Source organism: Trichechus manatus, unplaced genomic scaffold (assembly GCF_000243295.1).
Source record: "Trichechus manatus latirostris isolate Lorelei unplaced genomic scaffold, TriManLat1.0 scaffold00039, whole genome shotgun sequence".
In the NCBI taxonomy this organism is placed as follows: domain Eukaryota; kingdom Metazoa; phylum Chordata; class Mammalia; order Sirenia; family Trichechidae; genus Trichechus; species Trichechus manatus.
In genome coordinates this window covers 15,921,816-15,945,991 of record NW_004443975.1, presented here as the reverse complement: position 1 = coordinate 15,945,991, position 24,176 = coordinate 15,921,816, and the positions used below count along the sequence as shown (strand labels likewise).

The 24,176-nt window shown below is 39.7% G+C and overlaps 1 protein-coding gene across 1 annotated transcript in view; it reads right to left on the bottom strand.

The window, feature by feature from the left end:
• The window catches only part of EPRS1 (glutamyl-prolyl-tRNA synthetase 1), an 84,590-nt gene extending 66,177 nt beyond the window's left edge, over nt 1-18,413 (bottom strand). Inside the window, 7 exon segments of the mRNA XM_023730868.1 lie at nt 723-849; nt 3,013-3,107; nt 4,864-5,003; nt 8,025-8,181; nt 10,150-10,249; nt 12,854-12,938; nt 18,277-18,413. Of these exon segments, the coding sequence (XP_023586636.1) occupies nt 723-849; nt 3,013-3,107; nt 4,864-5,003; nt 8,025-8,181; nt 10,150-10,249; nt 12,854-12,938; nt 18,277-18,322 (750 nt within the window). The 5' untranslated portion in view covers nt 18,323-18,413.
• Between the last annotated feature and the right edge of the window lie 5,763 nt (nt 18,414-24,176).

Sequence of the window (24,176 nt, the reverse complement as noted above, 5' to 3'; positions counted from 1 at the left end):
ACACAGTCTGACAGTGGGATACTAGACCACCGAGCCCCACACAGTCTGACAGTGGGATACTAGACCACCAAGCCTTACACAGTCTGAAAATGGCTGTGGAAGTTGTATGCTATTCGCTCCATTTTCCTACCCCTTAAGGAGCAAATTATGAGAGAATCAGAAGTGATTTAAAGAGGATCAGAAAAGAAAAAGAGTGATAGATATTCATTATATTAACCTCCACATTTCCATCTGAGAAAGCTGATCTCATGAAGGAGCTTTCCATTTACTCTGGAAAAGCTGGTTATTGTTGATCTTACTGACAACTATTTGCCCTCTCTTAGAATGTATTGCATTTCTTCTGAATAAAGATGACTGTAAAAGGCTAGGAAACCTTCCCATTTTCCAATATCTATTTAGTTTTTGTTTCATTCATAAATTAAAAATTTTATGACAAAAAAGAAACCTGCCTCCAGTGACCAATTCATTTAAGAAATTGGTACTTATAGGAAAAGATAGCAACCACGTTAATTTTAGAACAATTAGGGAAGAGAAAAACAATTGGAGTTTTTGGGTATGGGAGCTCAATATTTCTTGGCTTAGAACCAGATACGGATTATGCAGATGAGGAAAAAGCAACCAGGAGAAGAAATTTCATTTATTTTCATACCATGAAGGTATCAGGTCACCCTCTAATTGTTATCAGCTCTCCGACAAAGGGTCATCACTACACCTTTAATTACCTTCTCAAAATCTTCCTTCTCTTTTTCAGGATTTGTGTCATCAAATCTCATGATCAGTTTCCCTTTAAAGTTAACCTGGTAGTGCTGGTTCAGAAGAGCAGCTTTTGCATGCCCAATGTGTAAGTAACTAAAACAAAAACATTTCACAGAGAAACTCATTAACACGCTTTAACTAAATTCTTAAACTTAACCCTTTTGAGGGATGCAAACAAACAAAACCGAAATCCTTTTCATTGGTATTCCAGTCATATTTTCTAACAAAAAGTACTGTGATAGAACATCTGACCCTGACAAGGATTTTCGAAGATTACATTTGTAATGGAGACAGTGGTGCCTTTCTCACAGGACTGGGAACTTAGAGAGTTCATTTTATGTTTAATGAACGATTTATTTTAGAATAGTTTCAGATTTACAGAAAAGGTGCACATGTAGTACAGAAAGTTCCTGTATACCCTGCATCCAGCTTTCCCAAGTGTCAACATCTTACCTTCCTAGGGTACATTTGTCCCAACTAATCAACCAATATTGACTCGTTTCTACTACACAAACTCCGTATTTTCTCAGATTTCAGTGGTTTGTAAAACAGAGATAATGGTGCCTTTCTTACAGGACTGGCAGGATTAAATGAGTGACTGTACGTAAAGCACTTGCTAGTGCCTGCACACAGCAGATACCACACATACATTAGCTAAGAATAAAGTGTAAAAAGCAAGTCTTCTGGCCTGCCATGTAAGAAAAAGACACTGAAAAAAAAAATTTTTTTAATAATAAAGAACTCTTGAGCAGTACAAAGGGATGTGATCAAAATTTTGAATGTTAGGAAAAACGAAACACTGATTTATAGTTCAAATCCCAAAGATTCTGTGAGATCAAGAGCATAATCTCTGATATTGACATAACTTAGAACAGAAAAACATTGTATACAGTAAATAATAAACATAAGGAGCTCACTATTCCAAGCTCACAATGACAGAAAATACAAAAAGATTCAAAAGGGACAAATGTTTAAACGGCACAGCTATAAACTGCCACTACCAAAACAGTGGCTTTTATCAAGTCATTAAGGTCACCACCCAATGGACCACCATGGCCTCTCACTCAGCTATGTAGGAACAGAGTATCAGGCAGGAGGGCCCCAAAATGTCTGTGGGAGTTAAACCATGTAAGGTAAGCAGTATTTATGAGTGCATTCCACTCGGTGAACTAACAATCACATAAGGATCAAATCTGAGAAACTCCCAGTCATTATTTCTCTTCTATCTCCTTCTACCTCGTCTCTACTTCACCACCTCTATCAGCAAACTTACAAAAGCAGCGAAATTGTGGAATTCTAAAACTGATTTTGCTGTTAATGGTGCTTGTGAAATCGTTTGGGAAGAACTATTACATACATAGCTAAAGCAAAATTGTTTCCTTATCTGCCAGTTCTCTATTGTTATACGCATTCCATTTACCACAGATGGGTAAGAATTTGGCTGTACAACACAAAATCTGAAGTTAAACTAAATTTGGAAAAAGTAATTATCTCATCTATAAAATATGGTAGCTTGCTAGGTCTCTGAGTGAGACTAACTGCTTTAATAAGAGGCATTTTATTATATTAGTAGGATTACTGGAGGGGCTCTATTACAAAGCATGTCCAGTGGGCTTCAATTAGCATGGCAGGTGTGCAAGGACAGAGATGCCCCCCTGCCCTGGGGCAAGATGGCGCAGTCCCAGGCTAGGGGCCTCCAGTCACAACAGCCTTTTCCCCATGAGCTATTCCAATATTATTTTCTAAGGTTGCCAAGAAGGTAAAGACTTGGGAAACCTGCTAATAAGGGGAAGAACTGAATAGGAAATGGACTTTTCAGGTTTCCTTTCCTTTATTTGGGGAAAAAGTAATTTTAAATAATTCTGCCCTAACTTCTACTACTAATGGAAGGGACTGTTCAGGGTAAAATACAAATTTTTACTAAATGAAAGCCTAAAAATCTCAAAATGCAAATAAAACGGAAGCCTTTCTATTTACAGGTATTTTCCTATTTATATTTAAAATTCTTTCAGGGTGAAAAAAAAAATGTTTCTCCTATTGCTTTTAAAGAACTAAAACTACAAATTTAACATATTAACATTAATATATTATGTTAATATTTAATAAGTGTTACATGTTTAGGGTTTTAACTCCTATAATTAGTATCTTATGTTCTTCTATATCATTAACCAATTAATATTATAAGTATTTAATAACTATTTCAAAGCTTTTTCCACTAAATATATTCAATTATCAATATAAATTACATTTCCTTACCCACTAGCCTCTGGAGGAAATCTGACAGTAACCTTTCCCATCTCTGCACCTGGAAGCTCAATAAATTTCCCCACATCTTGTTTTTTCTCAGGTGCCTGAAAAGCAAAACGACAATAAAAATAGTTACATGTTAAACGTCTAAGAATACATTCACTTAACAAATACATGCCTGGTACCCATTAGATGCCAGGCACCATGCAGGTTATAAGAAAAATGATGACTGAAACATTGTCCCTGCTCTTGAGGACTCAGAACCTGGTGAAGGACAGAAATATAACCAAACGCCAGTAACAACAAAGCAGTCAGTTAAAGTTAACCAGCAGCATCTAGGGTTATCAAGAAAAGCTTAAAGATGAGGTGATGGCCAAGTTGGACCTTGAAAAATAAGTAGAAACTTATCAGATGGAGAGTGCATAAAGGGCGTTCATTCTAAAAAAGTGAACAGCAGTATAGGCAAGACACAAAGGCATGGAAGAGCAGTGCGATGTCATGAGAAGTCTGGTGAAGCTGGAATGCCATGTTGGGTGGGTGGGAGAGGAAGCACAGATGAGGTATACAACATGAAGGAGCTTGTAGGACTGGCTTTTCTTGTAGGCAGTAGGTAGTCTTCAGGGGGTAATGTGACCATTTATTTGTATTTTTTAAAATGCTACCTGGGACAATGAAGAGGCTAGAGAAAGGAGAGACCAAAAAACCAGAAAGTTCAATGACGACATTATGGTATAAACCTAAGCACGGTGTAATAAGCCCTCAATAAAAAGCAATGTCAGTGGAGACCGACAGGAAACAAACCTATAGCTATGAAAATAATAATAATAATACGACTTGCTGACCAATTGGATGTGAAAAGCAGTGGACAAGATGAGTCAAGACTCCCAGCCTGCTGGACAGAGCTGGAAAAAAATGTAGAACAAAATTCTAACTCACAAAAAAAGACCAGACTTATTGGCCTGACAGAGACTGGAGAAACCCTGAGAGAATGGCCCCCAGACACTCTTTTAGCTCAGTAATGAAGTCACTCCCGAGGTTTACCATCCAGCCAAAGATTAGACAGGCCCATAAAACAAAACGAGACTAACAGGGTACAAGAGTCCAGGACAAGGTCTAGAAGGCAGGAGGGGACAGGAAAGCTGGTAATAGGGAACCCAAGATTGAGAAGGGACAGTGTTGACATGTTGTGGGGTTGTTAACCATTGTCATAAAACGGTACGTGTACTAACTGTTTAATCAGAAAACGATTTGTTCTGTAAACCTTCATTTAAAGTACAAAAAAAAAAAAAAGATTCTCATCCTGTTCTCAGTGGACTGTGACATCTTCATCTAAGCATGCAAGAGTTTACAAATTTTACTGCACTGCAAACTTTATTAAATTGAAACCTTACTACACATGTCTAAAACGTAAAAGAGATCAAAGCAGAGTGACACTGGCTGCAAAGAGGCCCCTTTCTACTCCACCCTAGGCCACACCCTCCTACAGAAGCAAGGAGAAGGCCCTGCAGAATCCTAGGACTCAATGGTCCGTTGTTCAAGAACAAGAAAAGAGGAGATTTGGGAGAAAGAGAAGATTGTACAGCAGTAAAATAATGAGATTTTAGTTACATGGAGTTTGGACTGCCTAAGGGACACACTTTAGATGATCATAATCTTTTAGAAATGTAATTACCAAGATTAGGGTTTTATGTAATCGAACAGTGAAAAGTCAAGCCAAGATTTAACAGTGGATTGCTCCAGCAAGATTCTTTTTTTGCTTATGAAAAGAAAATAAATTTTGTGACAATAATTTTCTTTTCAGATGTCGGGTCTCAGAAAGACTAAAATGTCAGCATTAAAAAAAAAAAAAAAAGGGCTTACCACTTTGGGTTTGGTTGTTGAGACATCCCACTTAGAACCCACTGACCGGAAGGCCTGCTGGGCTTCAAGAAAGCCAAACCAGCGTTTCACGTGAACCGGAGCCCTGCTCTGCTCCAACTGCTCCTGCCAGGCAGCGTTTCCTGTTAGTAGACACAATTCCACAACCATTCAATACATCTGCAACTTCAACAGCAACAGGCCCATTGTGGTTAGCTTAAGTCAATGAAATGGCTTAAGGCTATAATTCTATAATGAAATTTATAAAATCTGGGCGTATGTTGAAATGTTTTTTGATACCTCAATATATTTTACATAACTCACAAAATTATTAAATATATTTATTCGTTCAATCCACTGGTGTTCTATATAATACTAGATGCCTCCACAAAACCGTAAGGCCAATGCTACATTTCATAATTAAGGACAAGCGTTAAGCAGATTGACTAGAGAATGAAATAAAAATCAAGATGATCAAGAAGTAGCTCATTTCTTCAGATGCAATATAAAAAATAAGTACTGATGAAGTTTACTTAACTCTTTAACATACAAAGCTACAATCTTAAGAGAGTTATAGAAGCATATTATCTCTTTTACAAATGTTAAGTCAAAAATCTAAATTAGACAAAAAAGTCAAAAATAAACCTATACACGAAAGGATCTAACTAAAAAAGGCTTTTCTTTATGTTGGTTGTTGTCATAAAAATTTAATAATTTAATTTGAAGAAAAGCTTAAGCCACACAAAAGTACAGAGAATAGAAAAGGACCAATGTATATACCCACCACCCAGATTTAAACAGTAATAAAAACATTCTGGCATATTTGCTTCAGCTTTTTTAATAAATGAAATAAACTAACAAAATTCAAGTCCCCTATGTGCCTGTCATCAAGCCATTCTCCTCCCACTCTACTTTGTACATTTCTATTAAATGTATGTAACACAGCCACAATGTAGCCCCATTTCAATTATGTCCATGATTTTGTCACGGTTGGACACAGCAAACTAATACACCTCAAGCTTTTAATAAATCAAAGACTTCAATGCTACCAGGAGAGTTTTCCTACATAAGTACATCATCCATCCTAAGCACTCCTTAACAGCCCGGGTTTTCTCTTACACAGGTGCTTTGAAAACCGCACTCCTGGCGAGCTTCCTGCAAAAACCTTGGTTTCTCTGGGATCACTCAGAACCGTACAATCAACATTACATTTTTCACAGACTCTAACTCCTTTCTGGCCTTATTCCTTGTGATGCCATGTCATGAAAGCATGTCGAACTGTAATCTCCTGTGATGGTTACGGTTGTGTGTTGACTTGGCTGGGCCATGCTTCTCCGCGGTTTGGCAGTCGTATGATGTTGTGATCACCTTCATGATGGGATCTGCTGTGAGGAGCCAATCAACTGAATGAGAGTTTCCTTGGGCATGTGGCCTGCATCAAATATAAATGGACATTCTGGCAAGGCTAGTGGGCTTTTGCTTATGCTGAATCCTGCAACTGGCTCCTGTTCATCTGACCTCTGGTTCTTGGAACCTGAACTAGCAGCTTACCTGCAGTCTTGCCTGCTGATCTTGGGATTCGTCAATCTTTGAAGCCTGTGAGTAACAGCCCTGCTCTCTGACCTGCCGATCTTGGGTTCGCCAGCCCCTGCAGCTACATGAAAGCCTCAATCCTGACCCACGGAGATGGGATGTTCCAGTCTCTACAACTGTGTGTGCCATTTCTTTGACATAAATCTGTCTATATATATATTTATATGCTTTACTGGTTTTGCTTCTCTAACGAACACAGCCTAAGACAGCTCCCAAAATTCTTTTTTCTTTTGTGGTATTTGTCTCCATGAAGTCTGAAGTATGTGACTGACTAAGCCCAGTCTATCTTTCCCTACCCTGTTGCCATCTCACAGCAACCCTATGGGACAGAGTGGAACTGCCCCACATGGTTTCCAAGGAGCTACCATAAATTCTCCTTTTTCCAAACTCCAGCTTGTTTCCTCAACTCAGTGACACCTTCAGGATCTGTGTGGGGATTTTTGACAATTTTGTTGTTATTGGTATGAATTAAGAATTGCCTCTACCAAACTCTCTACTTTCTAGGAGATAAAACTACCATCAAGGCAGAAAAAAACTTGTCTACCTTTTGGTATTATAAATAGTGCTGCTATGAACGTTTGTGTACAAGCTGTTGTTTTAGTATCTGTTTTCAATTATTTTCCTGTATATATCCAGGAGTTGAATTGCTGGGTCATATGGCAATTCTATGTTTAATTTACTGAGGAACTTACAATTATTTTCTCATAAATTTTCTAGGCACCTCCCATACCATTTCTCTTTTCCTCCTAGCTGCATGCTGGCTTCTGGCACCTCAGAACTTTAGCCCCCCACCCCATCCAGCCCCCCAGACATTCAGTTAATCAGTATTTAATTAACATTCCACCACTGATCAAAGTAACTGCCTTTCCGGATCGGTGGTTGCCTGGGACCAGGAGAAGGTGGATGATTACAAACGGGGCATGAAGAACTTCTGGGGGTGGTGAGACAGTCATTATCTTGATTGTGGTGATGGTTCCACAGGTGTCTACATATATTAAAACTTACCAAATTTTACATTTTAAGTGTAATTTTTTTGTTTATCAATTATACCTCAGAAAAACTGTTTAAAAAGTAAATGTCTCCCCAAGTCGGTAACACTGTATTCTTATCTATTGCAATCTAGCTGTCAAAGAGAAAAAAAGAGACCTCCCAGAGGAACCGCAACTCCAGACCACTCGTAGCCCCCACTACCACGCCTACTGGGCAGTTAAAAGGACTTTGCTCAAGTCAGAAATAAAGCTGTTGGGAGTAACGTGATGGCTGAGATAGGAGAGGTGTGACGTTCACAGGATGAGGGCTTCTTCAGCAGGGACACGGTCAGCTCCAAAGGCAGGAGAGGAGCTGGTGGACTGAGATGGAGACAACCCCGGAACAGCAGAGAAGGGCAGGAAATTCCCTGACTGGACAGCAAAAAATAACCAGGCTGGCCATTCCTCTGTAAGAACGTCCTCAGCTACTGCCTACACATACCACGCACACAGGTCTGTACCTGTACATATACACGTGTACTTCTTAGCCAGCAAAACAGCAAATGATTAAACAGAGCATTCTTTAAGACGAATTACTGATACCTTTGAGGGTGGCCCAAACACACAGATCTGCTAGGCTCAAGGAGTTTCCAACTAAGTATGTTCTCAGAGAGAGGCAATGATTGAGCTCATTGATTGCAGAAGTGAACAAATTACATGAAGACAACTTTGTTGCACTGAACTCCAACCAGTGATCAATCTGTTAACACAAAAGAAAAAAAAGAAATAATGCATCCCAGGGTTTAGACTTAAAAATCGGGAGAAAACAATTCTGGTTAACTGGAGCAACAGCACACCTTGGGCTTTCTGAGTTAGACTCATGCCTTTTTTTCTCAAATTATAGCACCTGTCATCATGAGGATTCAAGTCTCATAATGTGTGGCCTGGGATCTAAATTGAACACCTAAATAAACATTACATTTTGATGTTATTTTTCTAGTCCTTCTTTTGCCGGGGGTGGGGGTAGGGGGTGGAGAGGCGCCTCTAGGAAAAACAGGAAAGAAATAACAAAGATTCAAAAACTGGTAACAGGAAGGAATAAAAAAAACCCGCTGCCGTCGAGTCGAGTCCGACTCACAGCGACCCTACAGGACAGAGTAGAACTGCCCCATAGAGTTTCCGAGGAGCACCTGGTGGATTCGAACTGCCGACCTTTCGGTTAGCAGCTGTAGCACTTAACCACTATGCCACCAGGGTTTCATCTGAAAGAACCCAGCAGGAGGTACCTGGCCAAACAGATTCACCCACCCGCAGAATTTAAAAGTAAATCTTCGCAGAAAGGGCCACATAAACCAGAGTCTCCATCAGCCTGAGACCAGAAGAACTAGATGGTGCCCGGCTACCACCAGTGACCGCCCTGACAGGGAACACAGCAGAGAGTCCCTGACGGAGCAGGAGAGAAGTGGGGTGGAGAACTCAAATTCTAGTAAAAAGACCAGACTTAATGGTTTGACTGAGACTGGAGGGACCCCGGCAGACACGGCCCCTAGACTCTCTGTTAGCCTAAAACTAAAACCATTCCCCAGGCCAACTCTTCAGACAAAGATTTGACTGGACTATGGGACATAAAATCGTACTCGTAAAGAGTGTGCTTCTTAGCTCAAGTAGATACATGAGACTAAATGGGCATCTCCCATCCAGAGGCGAGATGAGAAGGCAGAGAGGGTCAGGAGCTGGTTGAATGGGCATGGGAAATCCGGGGTGGAAAGGAGGAGTGTGCTGTCACAGTACAGGGAGAGCAATTAGGGTCACATAACAATGTACGTATAAATTTTTGTATGAGAGACTAACTTGAATTGTTAACTTTCACTTAAAGCATAACAATACAAAAAAAAGAATAAAAATAAAAGTAAATCTTCAGAAACTTCTTTATTTTGAATTTTATGAGATTTAGGAAAGTTACAGTTGAAGGAATACAAACAGGAAAATAATAATAATAAATACATAGCATCTAAAGAGCAGTACTCATGGAAGCCTTGAAAGTTCAGCTACAATTGCTATAACTAATTATGTAAGCTACATACTTACAAAGGAAAAGAGGATTCAAACTGTGTGTGACCTGAGGCAAACCTCTGAACTTTTCTTGGCCTGTTGTCTCATCTGTAAAATAAGGGCGCTGGAAGCTGGATAAGATGACCTATATAGTCCCTTCCAACAAACCCTGGCGGCGCATCAGTTAAGTGCTCACTGCTAACTAAAAGGTTGGCAGTTCGAACCCACGCGGCAGCTCCATAGGAGAAAGACCTGGTGATTTGCTTCTGTAAAGATTACTGCCAAGAAAACCCTATCGGGCAGTTCTACTCTGTCACATGGGGTAGGTATGAGTCAGAATCAACTTGATGGCACCTAACAATAACAACAATGGCACAGTCCCTTCCAGCTATGAAATTCTAAGAATCGAGGAAGAAGAAGACAGCACTCAGTGTCCTACTGGGACAGCTGGTGTGGGATTAAAATTTCAAGCTTAGGAGCTAAGGGAAAAGAAAATTTCTCTTAAAATAAAAACATTATGAGGATTCCTTAACTTGGTCTAATTAAGACTAAGTTACTATGTTGAGATCCTTAAACATAATCATCATATAAAAACTAATGATAAGATAATGAGGTTCTCAAAAATGCGGAAGCATTATGTAATCAAAACAAACACAAGGCAATGTTCAGTCCTTACCTCTGTATGCTCCATCAGGTTAGAGCCATACAGCCTGGCTGTAGTTGCAACTCTAGCCAAGTAGCGGAGTATGGAATTGATGTCCATGAAGACCACATTTCTACAACATAAACATGAGATAAAATATTAACGTTACTCTAGCAAATCACGAAGAGTCATGAGACTTACGGAGAAACACAAAAATAGAAACCTTACTGAATTTATCACATGTATTAACAAAAATAGATCAGCCTAATATGTTCTTTATTTCTATCACACTCCCGTTTGTTCTGAAATGTCAGCTAAATCCAACAATTCACTTCAGAGCAGACTTTGTACATGATGCTTTATCCTTCTAACAGTTTCTACGTGTATATTCAGTGGTGAAAATAGGAAAACATAATTGGGATATTCAAAAGAACAATGATTTAAAATAACAAAACCAAGGCAAAAAAGCCAAAGATAAACTGTCATAAAGAGGCTAGGTTTATCAAACTCCAGATAAAGGCAGCAGATTGAATACCATCCAAAACCCCATCACAATTGTTTTGTCAAAAAAATATTTTTTAAGGTACAAACCCGTAGAAAAAGAGAACAAAAATAAGAGAAAATAGCAATGAAATTTCAAAACTAAAAAAGCAGATGGATTTAGCTGACCTGAAAAACCTGAATCTTAGGGGACAGTGGACAAAGCTGAAAAACAATTCAATTTAAATTTCAGAATCCCCAAAAGACTTAAGAAGCCACAGAACCAGGTGTCTTTGAAAGTGAGCGCAAACTAGGGGTAAACCAAGGACTGCTGAAAGTCTGGGTATCAATCAGGGAGAAACTCGGGTGCCCCGAAAGCCTTCTGCAGGGCTGGGCTACTTCTCTCACCCAGCCTGGCACAAACTGGAGGTTTATTCTCTAAAGGATAAAACAGAAGCTCTCTGAACTGGGGATAGCTGGCACAGCTGAAGGTGGAGGCAAACTAAACAGAATACAAGTACATAGGCTACTGAGACTTCCCCTTAGCCCCCAGCCCTCATCCTTAGCTTCCAAAATAGGGGGCAGCCAGGTCTCCTTCACCTTCTAAAATGATTAAAAGGCTTCTTTGGATACTCTGATTAGCTCAGGAGAAATAAAGATACTACCATCAGAGGGCATAACAGCCCAGGCAAATCACCCTAAAGCTCAGAGTTGGCAAACCCACCCTTGATTTCCAAACTTGTAATCAGCTTTAATCTCCCACTCTAAATCCTACAAACCACGAGGAGTTACCAGATACTTGAGGCAAGCCTTTAATTTGAAAGATAGTGACCAAAGTAAACACACAGAAAAATGTAACTTGGAAGAGAAAACTTAAAAAGTGTATAAATAAATTTCCTCTAAGCAATAAAACACGATAATGCGATCATAAGACAAAAACAAGATACCAGAAAAGGAATATCCAGAAAATAAAAAAAGACAGAGCTTTCTGATACTAAGAATACAATAGCAGAATGAAAAACTCAGTAGAAAAATGGACACTGGAAATCTCCAGAAAGTAAAGCAAATGAAAAAAAAGATAGAAAAATGGAGGTGATAGTTTAAGAAAATGAGAGAACTAATTCAGAAGGTCCAATATCCACATAAAGAACAGAAAACAGAGAGAAGAAAATCACAAAGGAAACTTTAATTTCCCAAAACAGAAGAATTTCCCAACATCCACAATGAAAGTAGCAACCAAGTATCTAATAGAACAGATGAACAACAGACCCAGATCATGAAATTACAGAATATTGAATCCTAAGGGAAGATTCTTATACACTTCTTGAAGTCTCATAGAAAAGATCAGGACCAGAAAGGCTTCAGAAGAAAGAGAACAAAGCAAACAACTATTCTACGGAAAACTAAAGGGTGTCCACGCAAAGTAATCAGAGTATGTGGTTGAGAAGTGAATAAAACTTGGTTATAACAATATAAACACTGGATGGTGATCTAACCAAAATGATGATTCAACTACCCCGGGAGAAGGGGGAGATAGGGAAAGAAAAGGGAGGGTGTGAGTGTAGAGGGAGGGTGTGTATACAGTGGCAACAGGGGAGAGAAAGAGCTTCAGCTTCAGCTTCCACAGCAGAAAGAAAACCAAGGTGAAGCAATACAAGCATGTTAGTTAGAGACAGAGGCCAACGTCAAAACAATCAACTCAAAAGAGCTGAAATGTTTGCTCCTAGAGCAGGGAAGATGGAGGACTGGGAGCAGAGGGGCTGATAACTGGTATTTTTTGTAACAAATCATATAGAACTACAACTCTGAAAGATTTTCATATGCAGCCTTGATTAAACTAAAGGTTAGATTATAAACATTTTCCAGCATTAAAAATTCTTCATAAACCTTTTTCACAGCTGGCTAATATTCCATGTTGTGAACTTACCATATTTATTGAACCATATTTATTTACTGTCTATTATTACTAATTTTAAATCCTTTCAGTTTCCCAGCAGAATAAATTTCAATGGAATTTAAAAGCCTTATATATAAATCTTTCTGTACGTTTTTAGTCCACTTAAGCAGATTACAAATGGAATCAAGACAGCCTGCTGACAAGTATAAGTCTCTGGGTATAGGTTTTTTAGAATGATGAAGAAAAGCATACTTCTTTCTAGGGACTAGCTACCTAATTAGCAAGTAACGCAAGCATTTAATCACGAATACTTAAAAAATGCTGTATCAGTACTGAGAACAAGGATATAAAAGCACTTACTCAGAAACACGAAGAATATTCTCTTTCCCTTCTTCAACAGAAATGCTGACGCTGTCTTTTACGTGTTCTACTGCCAGCAAAGCTCCTAAAAATAATAGGATGAAAAGATTTCTTTCTTGTTGTAAAAAAGGTAGTATTTATAACTCGAATCATAAAACCGTAAGGATGAGTCAACAAACCAGTATTAAGTCCGACAAGCAGTAAATTTTTTGTCCCCAGTACAGTATAAATAGACAAGTCTTCTGTCTTAAAAAATCAACGAGAACCAATTCACTAGCACAGTCCAGCTGCCTTGAATGTGCTGTTTCCAGTTAGGGATGCTGACATTAATCTTTCCCTTCCTCAGGAGACAAGAAGAAATTGGAATAGTGCCTTGTATAAAAGCTTTTGTTAATGTTATTTGACTGATGACTATGCAGCAGACACTATGCTAAATGCTTTACAGTCATTATTTCTAATCTTTGTAGTAACCTTAAGAGATAGATACCTTTCTTTATTCTCATTTCACAGAACAGGAGACTGAGGCTTAAAGGAGTTACATAACTAGCCCACAGTCCTTCCCTAAGTATGTGGCAGAGTCAGGATATGAATGCAGGTCTGAGGAAGCACAGAGCTCAAACTCTACTAACACAGTGTAATACTGACTCTCAAACATAATAAAGTTTACTAACTAAATTGATTCATTAATCCTTTGTCCTTTAATTTAGCTAAAATGGGTTAAGTTGCTGTGAGTTGGAATCGACTCGACAGCACGCAACAACAGCACCCACATACTGGTTTCTAAATAGCGTGCTACACTGGAAACAGGGCCGTGACAGGGAAAATATAAGATAAGCCTGGAAAATCTTGTACTAGAAAACAAGGAAGTATCCAAAGAATGATAGAGACATGTCAAAAGGACACAAAATTGCTTCATATATATTCATATATAAAACAAAGGACATGGGGGTGCAGTTATGGATACTTTCTAGACTTAACCAGACACCTCATGGGATTGGTTTACTGGGTTTGAGGGCTTCGATCACAGTCTTGTGGGGCAACTCAGTCAACTGGCACAATAAAGTCTACGAAGACAATGTTCTACATCCTAGTTTGGTGAGTAGCATCTGGGGTCTCCAAAGCTAGCGAGTGGACATCTACGATACAACTATTGGTCTCTTCTCGTCCGGAACAAAACAGAAAGAAGGAAACCAAAGATTCAAAGAAACTAGTCTACAGAAGTAATAATCTACACAAGTAACAGCCTTGCCTACCCTGAGACCAGAAATACTAGATGGTGCCCAGCTGCCACTACTGACCATTCCAACCAGGGACTTAGTAGATGGTCCCAAATAGAATGGGATAAAAATACAGAACAAAACTCAATTTTCTAAAAAAATAAGCCAGACTTACTGGACTGGTAGAGACCAGATGAACCCCCAAGATTATTGCCCTGGGATACCCTTTAAATTTGGAACTGAAACCACTCCCAGAGATCACTTTCCAGTCAAATGACAGATTGGCCCATAAAATAAGTATCAGTACTGTGCTCTTCTAAATAATCCTCTAAGTGAAACTAAACACTGAACACTTACTCTAAACCAAAGATAAAAAGGTAAGGGGGAATCTTTCAGCCAAAGATGAGACAGGACTATAAAACAAACAAGTGGGGAACGTGCTCCTTAGATCAATCAAACATACGAGACCAAATGGGCAACCCTGCCCAAAAGCAAAGACGAGAAGACAGGGACAGGAAAACTGGATGAATGGCAACAGGGAACCCAGGGTAGAAAGGGGAGGAGGGCTGACACATTGCAGGGATTTCAACCAATGTCACAAAAGTTTGTGTACAGATTTTTGAATGAGAAACTAATTTGCTCTGTAAACTTTTACCTAAAGCACAATTAAAAAAAACAGAAGAAGGTAATGGGGAACGGGGAAGCTAGATTAATGGAAACAGAATGAAAATGGAAATAATGAGAATGCTGATATACTGTGAAAAATGTAACCAATGTCAATAAACAATACGTACAGAAGTTGTTAAATGAGAATCTAAATTGCTGTGTAAATGTTCACCAAAAACAGAATAAAATATTTTAAAAAAAGGACACTGAAGCCAACTTGGAGGGGCTCTGATTGGTAAATGGGGCAATCTGGCCATCAAAATAAATGAGATAAACTATAGTAAATCCAAACAATGGAACACTAGTCAGCAATTAATGGGACTGAACTACTGTTAAACAGGCAACAAGACCGATGAATCTCTAAAGCACTATTCTAGGTATAAAAGAATATGAATAATATGATTCAATGTACATGAATTTCTAGAAAAGCAAAAAAAAAAGAGACAAAAAGCAGATCTGTGGCTACCAGGGGCCAGGGATGGGGAAAGAGGACTGATTGCGAAGGGGGACGAGAGAACTTTCTGAAATGATGGAAATATTCTGTATCATCATTGTGGTGGTGGCTATACAACTGTAAATATTTGTCATTCAATTTGTACACTTAAAATTCATTAAATGCATCATATGCAAATTATAATAAATCTATTTTTTAAAAATAGAAGATGAAAATACATATTAAAACAGTCCATTTTGATATGAATTCTAAAAATGGGAAAAAAGAGAAAGCTCTTCTCACAGAAAAAATGCCAACTAATAAGTGTATAATAAATGGTAGAATCGGAAGGTGAGCACTAGGCAGCCATCGTAATCATCACCATCACGTTGGACAGGAAGCATCAATGGATGCTCAAGCCACTGGGGGAAGGTTTGATGGACAGTGGGATATTTACATGATCCCAAAGCATCTCCCCCCACAAAATGCCTGCTGACTGGCGAAACTCTGCAGTGGGAAAAACTGGCAGATACTTTCTTATGCAATCCAGGTTAGAATCATCAATAATGGGAAAGATTTAAATCAGGCACCACCTGACAAGCTGCAATGAAAAGAAAATCACTTCTGTGTTATTGCTGTCAAAGATGCGTAGCCTGAATCTAGCCACGAGGAAATATCAGACACCCTGTAATCTTCAGAAAGGTCAAAGCTAATAAACGATTCCAGACTAAAAGAAACTAGGGAGATATGACAACCAGGTGCTAATAAAACATGGTCTTGAATGTGGACCCCTTGCACCATGAAGGGTGCTGCTGGAAAAACTGAGGAAAGGTGAACGGAGCCTGTGGATCAGTGGAAGAACTGTATCCTGCATCGATGTGTATTTCCTGATGTCGATGGTCATGTGAGGTCATGGAAGAGAGTTCCCCAGCTTGTGAGAGATGCACACTGGAGCATTCTGGGGTGGCACAGCATCCTACCTGCAGCATGCTCTCGGCTGATACATGGGGATAAAGCTCTTTGCATTCGTGTATCTTTTCTGTAAATTTGAAATTATTTTAACATTAAAAAACATTAAAATTATTGTATATGCTGAAAACATATAAAGAAATTCTAGCAATGCCGTATGTTTTTCTAAACTTTTCCTCTAATTTTATTGATTGTTTAAAGATGAAATGCATTTGAATTAAACAAATGGAAAGAAGTAAATCATTAAAAAAGGAGAGGGAGGAGCAGCTAGGGAAGTTAACATAGATTCTATAATTGGTCTAGAGTTCAAATGATAGACAAGTAATCACATTAAGACTCTCAGAATATTAGCAGAATATGGTTCTGAGTTCTATAATTCACTAAGAAAACAACTCTACCACCTTCACGATGATTTTCTAAGTAACATTAGTGAAAACTATAGCTATTTAAGGAGCCCTGGTGGTGCAGTAGTTAACGCTCCAAAAGGTTTGTGGTTTGAACCCACCCAGCGGCTCCGCAGGAGAAGGAAGACTGATCTGCTCCTGTAAAGAATACAGCCTAGAAAACCCTATGGGGAACTTCTACTCTGCCACATGGGGTCGCTGTGAGTGGAAATCCACTTGGCACCTAACAACTACAACAAAGCTATTTACTAAGAATCTAAAATGTGTCAGGAAACTTTAAAGACACTGCTTCATTTAATTCTGGCAACCCAATCCTCTGTGAAAGATATCATGCCCCTTTCTTAAACTGTGGGAAAAGCGAAGTCACCTGCCTAAACAACTAGGATGTGGAGCCGGGACTGGCTCCAAGTCTTCAGGAAAAAAATGCCTTCGTTCTTCACCACGAGACCACGAATCAAATCCATACCTTTTAGAGGTTCACTGATTTGTTCAAGGTTAGACCATAATTACTGGAACCAACTGTTAAAACATTATCATTTAAAAAAAATATTTAAAATAGCTATTAAATAGTGTTTTTATTTTAACAGAGTCAGAACACCACCAAAAGCTGAGAATGTAAGGAGAATTGCATCAGCCCTAGGTAGCCAATTGTATCCATAGTTCTGGGCTTCCTAAACAGTAGAAAGCACTTGTGTGTCAATATCATAGATCTACAAATCGCATTTACATATCCTCACGAAGCGAGGAAAGCAAGTAGTAATCTACTTAAATTCTTCTTATGTGCAATTTCCTTAAGTACCAAAAGAGCAGAAATTTTTACCTATCTACCTACAGTGGAAATCCTGGTGGTATAGTGGTTAAGTGCTAGGGCTGATAACCAAAAAGTCGACAGTTCAAATCCACCAGGCACTCCTTGGAAATTCTATGGGGCAGTTCTACTGTGTCCTCTATGGCAGCTATGAGTCGCAATCGACTCGACGGCAACGGGTCTGTTTTTTTTTTTTTTTTTTTTAATTACCCACAATGACCTTGACCATGTTGGAAAAGCAATCCCAAATCGAACTTAAAATATATCCGGAAGGTGACAGGTCCGACGTTTACTCTGATGTTTACCACATCCACAGGGTGTGGAGTAGAGCAACCCCATGAGTTTGCAGTATATCTGGTTTTTCCAGCAACTACTCTGCTACCTTTAATTAAAAATAAATGCAACCTCCGTTGAAATCATAAATGATAATAGGAGAAGTCGAGTGGACTGAGCATCTTTTCTGAGAGTAGAGGAGGCGAAGGGGTGTAAGATAAGGGGAGTTGAGGGAAGGGAAAAAAAGCAAAAAGAGAGGAAGCGCAAATAATGGGATTTTATGCTTTAAAATGTTATTTCTACGAGCAACTCTGAGTCTCCGAAGGAAATCACTACAAAAAGGGAAGTCGGAGTTGGCTGGGAGTCATCCCTCAGAGGGAGAAGGTCCGAGGCTGAGCCGCGTGTCACCCAGCCAGGCTCACACGGCCCCTCCCTACACGCCCGGAAAACTATCTTCAGGTGCAGATCTGCCTAGCGCTGGGAAGAGGGTGGGGGGTGCTAGGCCTACCCCGTGAGCAGTTCGGGGGACAGGGACAGGTCCACTCTCCCAGCCTTGAACCGCAACTGCGCAAAGCCGGGGCGCAGCGACCTTCCCAGCCCCGCACCCTCCCGGGCTGATACAACCCAGACAGGTCGGCTCCTCGGCCCCTTACCCAGTGGAGGGTCTCCCGTGTTCACCGTCAGGCAGAGTGTCGCCATCTCCACCGGTCTGCCGATCTACCTGTCAGTCGGCCAGCCCAGCCGTCCAAACCAACTGGAACCCGCCGAAAGCAAGAAGATGCAACGTGTGCGCGCGCCCGACGCTGCCGCAACCTTGGCCCCGCCCCCTCGCCGCGGCCGCTACCGTCACCGCGCACGCGTCATCGCCGCGCGTCATCGCCGCGCGCCCGCGCGTTCCCACCCACACCCGCAGGCCCCCGGCTTTTCGACCCGCCGCAGACGGGATCTGAACGGCCTACGTGACGCTCTACGCCTGACGTGAAGAAAATGCTGAAGCGGAGGGGATTTCACGACGCTTCGTAAAGCGAGGAAAGCAAGTTGTAAAACTGGTTCTCCCGCTCTGCGTGTTGAGGTGAAGCACGCAACAGAACAAGTAGCGCTCTAGTGTATATTTTGGATGGGTATTGCAAAGTTTGGAGCCCTGGTGGCTCAGTAGTTAAGAGTTCGGCTACTTAACCAAAAGGTCAGCAAATCGAATCCATCAGCGGCTTTTTGAAACCGCATGGGGCAGTTCTACTCTGTCATATAGGGTCGCAGTGAGTCGGAACCGACTCCAGGGCATCCAACACGCTGTGTATGTCAACATACAGAAAAAGTCCTGGAAACAAACATCAGATGACAACCTTGATCACCTGGGGATGGGGAAAGCTTTTCTAATGATTCTTCTTAGTATTTCGTGCGCGCGCGCTCCAGGCGTGCTCCAGGCGTACCCCAGGGGCTGGTGTTGAAGCTAAAAACCAAAAGCCAAATCCCGTTGCCGTCGAGTGGATTCCAATTCATAGTGACCCTATAGAACAGAGTAGTACTGCCCCATAGGGTTTCCAAGGGGCACCTGGTGGATTCCAACTGCCAACCTTTTGGTTAGCAGCCAAAGTCTTAACCACTACGCCACCACGATTCAAGCTAAAGGAGCCAAGAGTTGATTCCAAAAGCCATCTTATTCTTATCTCCAACCCCGTTTCCTCTTAACCTCCCCGAGATAGCCCTGTTTTCATTCGGATGTGCCAGTTAGGTTATATCCTTTATGAGACTTGAGTGTTTAATCCAACTATAGCCTCTAGGTGACCCCACCACCAAGATGGCTATGTCTATATGCAACCAGCCTCCAGAGTTGGCAAGGCCCCTGCATCAGAACAAGCCTCCTGCCGCCTCTCCCTACTTTGAGAGCCTGTAGAGGTGGATCTATAATTCCTGTTTGATGGAGTTGTCCAGGTGATTCTATACATACCAAACCACGCCTCCCTACCTCCCTTCGTTGAAAATGCCTTCTCTCGTTGGCTGAAACCAAACCGTAGACATTTTGGATTCCCACAATGTCTAGCACATACTGGAGGTCCTGCCTACTCTACCATGACTGTTATCAGGAAAAGGCCGCAAAGATATCGACTGCCCTTAAATGGAGGGTGAAGAGGAGGAGCAGAGTTGATATAAAATTTACATTGAAAAATAAAAATTATGGAACAATAAAAATAACTACCATCTTTTATAAAATGTAGGTATTATTGCAACTATGTTAATTCTCAGGACAAAGAATAAATGTTGATTGTTTCTTTTTTTTTTTTTTTTTTGCTGAGTTCTCAGATGAGGCCAGAGCTCTGGGCCAGGAGCTAGAGCTGTCCTTCTGCCTCAGTGCCAGGAAAGTTCTTAAGAACAAGACTTACCATATTTTTGCCTATCAGTGACTCACTGACAAACTAGAATTGGTCCTATTTATTCTATTTTGGGGCACATGAAGTTATGTGCTGTCTTAGCTATCTAGTGCTTCTATAACACAAATATCACAAGTAGATGGCTTTAACAAAGAGAAATTTATTCTCTCACAGTCCAGGAGGCTAGAAGCTCGAATTCAGGATGCCCGCTCCAGAGGAAGGCTTTCTGTCTCTTTCAACTCTGAGGGAAGTGCCTTGTCATCAGTCTTCCCCTGCTCTAGGAGCTTCTCAGTGCAGGGACCTCAGGTCCAAAGGATACACTCTGCTCCTGGCACTACTTTCTTGGTGGTATGAGGTCCCCATGTATCTCTGCTCACTTCTCTCTTTTAAGCTCAAGACACATCCCAGTCTTGCAGATTGAGTCCTGCCTCATTAACATAACTGTCACTAATACCATCTCATTAACATCATAGAGATTGGATTTACAACACATAGGAAAACCACATCGGACGACAAAATGGTGGACAATCACAGAATCCTGGGAATCCTGGCCCAGCCAAGTTAACAGATATTTTTGGCGGACACAATTCAATCCATAACATGTCGGTTTGCTCTTTGAGCTGTTAGTTTGAGCGATATCAGGAAGCCAAGTCCATGAGATGATTTGCAAAATGGAATACAGACAAGTCGCTTGGGATCTTATCAAGTTTAAATCACATTTATTTACTTTTAGAGTCACTCTCATCTTGTTCTCAGAAGGATTTAATCCATTTAACTAGAAACAAGAGAAAACAAAACATCATTTGAGGCAAGCAGACAAAGGGAAATTAAAAATATAAAAGGATTGTTAAAAGAAAATGGACTCCCTCCCTCTCTCCTGCATTTAAACTTAACTCGTAACCCTTCACAGAAACTAAAAACTTGTGATAGATAATTCAGGAAAAAAATAATTAGATAAGTCATAACTAGCCTATAGAATGCTGACATACAAAGTTAATAAACCAGTCCAAGCCACCTTCTGCTGATTAGGTGAATGACAACGAATCATTCTAAAATTCCCCTTTTGGGAAATCCCCTAACAGTTTGTACTGTATAGAAGCTGATGAAAATTGTAACGTGAGGAACATATCTCTTTGGAAGGGTGCTCCCTATTCCAGAACACTTTTTTCCACCCAATAAAACCTTTTCTTTTTTTTTTTTAACTTAAGTGACTTACTGATCAGATTTTTTCTTTCAGCAGGAGGGTACCACCTACATGTGTGAAGCTAGAACACTAAAGAAGTGACATGAAATCCTGTTCATCTTGGGATAGGTGAGACAACTGCACTCAAAGCCAAGAGGAAAACTATCTACTCTATGATGGGGAAAGCACAAGTGTCCCCAATACAGAAGCCAGAATTACATTTCTGTCTAGGTGTCTTATCAAGAAGGCATCATGAAAGGTAGTAAACATGTTTTCAACAACATATTCCAGGAATTATGATACATTGTTCATTCACCAATATTTTGTAAGCACATATTCTGAGCCAGGCAATGTTGTTAGAGCTAGAAATATATGGTGAACAAAAATAAATTATTCAAATTTACATGCCAACCAGTAATACGAAAGATGAAAAAAATTGAAGACTTTTGCCAACTTCTACAGTCTGAAATTGACTAAACATGCAATCAAAATGCATCGATAATTACTGGTGATTGGAATGTAAAAGCTGGAAACAAAGAAGAAGGATAGGTACTTTGAAAATATGGTATTGGTGATAGAAACGATGCTGTAGGTTGCGTGATAGAATTTTGCAAGATCAACAACTTCTTCATTGCAAATACCTTTTTTCAACAACATAAATGACGACTATACACATGGAACTCCCGTGATGGAACACACAAGAATCAAATTGACTACATCTGTGGAAGGAGATAATGGAAAAGCTCAGTATCATCAGTCAGATAAAGGCCAGGGGCTGACTATAGAACAAAACAGCAATTGCTCATACACAATTCAAGTTGAAGCTGAAGAAAATTAAAACAAGTCCACCAGAGCCAAAATACAACTCTGAGTATATCCCAACTGAATTCAGAGGCCATTTCAAAAATAGATTTTAACTCATTGAACACTAATGACTGAAGACCAGAGGGGTTGTGGAATGACATCAAGGACATCATACATGAAGAAACCAAAGGTCATTAAAAAAATAAGAACGAAAAGACCAAAGTGGAATGCAGAACATTTTCTTAATAAACTTTGTTATGCCATTGACCTAGATGTCCCCTGAAACCATGATCCCCAGACCCCCACCCCTGCTACACTATCCCTCAAAGTTTTTTGGTTATGTTCAAGAAACTTCTTAGCTTTTGGTTTAGTCCAGTGGCACTGACTTCCCCTGTATTGTGTGTTACCCTTCCCTTCACCTAAGATAATTCTCACCTACTATCTAGTTAGTGAATTCCCCTCTCCCTCTTGGCCGGGGGGAGGGGGAGAGACTTTTGCTTGATGCTCAGGTTTTTTGTCAAAAGGCCTAATATTCCTCCATCTGAGGCTCTGGCAAGTTAATAAGTTTTACCTAGAACCTGTTTTTTTCTGTTAAATGGAGTTGATTTTACCCAAAAATCACTGCATACACTTGAAGAAACTAAGATCCCCCTATCTTTGTTTTGTGTGGTATTTGTTCATTGAGTTTATGTGGTCTTTCTGTCTCCTCTTGTCCTGCAAAAGGAAATAAGAAAAAAAATTAGTCTTACTATAGTTATCAAAAAATTGGGTGGATCCCAATCATAAAAGAACTGTGAAGTTCTATCTATTGTAGGGGAACTCTAAGAAGCAAAAAAATAGGAGTCACAATGAGACACACCTAAAATGGCCTAGAAAAATGTTTCCACCCCTAGCCAGAGGCTTAAGGTTATATCCACATCAATTAATTGGTTAGCTGAGCAGAGACTTTGTAGTTTCCAAAGCTGGTTGATAAAATCTTTAAAGGCTAAAATTAGATTGAGAAAAATAAGAGAAATACTAAAAGTTGAATAAAAACTTAGAATGTTTAAACAAACTTCATTTCAATAGTTACGTTTCATGGTATACACAATTAAAATAATTTCTAAGAACTTTTAGGTAACTTACAGATATATTAAATTGAGAAAATAGATATTCATCATAATTTAAGAGTGAACATTTTTGCCATCTTAAAAGGATGTAGTACGAGATATGGAACAAAGGCAACGTTTAAAAGGTTTATTAAAAATAAATTTATTTAATATGGTCAAAAGTTTTATCTGTCTGACTAAAGTTTAATGGTTTAATTTATGAGATTTTTAGGAGTTTTAATGTTAAATAATATGTAAAACAAAGAATTAGGTTTCTCACTGTTAGAATAACAAAACTTTCTTTGATTCTGAGTTAAAAGGTTAATTTATTCTTTGTGTAATATGCCTCTCCTTAGAATAAAATTCCTGAGTTAAAAACCAAGCCATGTGGCTTAAGAAAAAAAAATTTTTATATAAAGAAAATTTTTATTTAATATGTTATAAATTACATGGAATTTGTAGTCAAAATCAAAAGACATGCCTGATTCTTGTTGCCCAATGAGGGTCCATGCCCTGGAGCAGCCAAGCCAATGAAACATACTCCAAGTCAGAAAGAGAGAGAAAATTTATTTAGGGGGTGATTACCAACGGGGAATCCGACAGCAAGGCAGGCTGTCTCTATGGAGTCCCGAAAGGCAATTTTACATTAGAGCTTATATATGATTTTACAAAGGTTAGAAGAAGTGTCTTTGTAGCCTGCAGATGGCATGGCCAGATGAGTTATTCATTACAGGATAATTACAAGATACTCTTTATCAGACTAAAGAGATACATGCCAGACATCTGGGCTCTAATCTTCCTGTTGGGGGTCGTAAGTCACAGGTGGCCGGACAGAGCAAAATAAAGTCATTAACAAAGGTTTGTGGAAAGGAGAAGGCAGAAAAAAAGAAAAGAAACTTACAGGTTCATCATGGCTTTAGTTATATCAAGCTCTCGGTTGCCCATTTTGGAAAGGAGAAAACATGCTGTGGCATATTATGGTCACATTCTCTTTGGGACAAAATTTGTATGTTAGTATTTTCTTGTGGGGACATATGCCATTTAAACATGGCTGCACTATTGACAACTGCAGCCCCCACAGGCCTCTATGCTGCACAGCATGTTGAGAC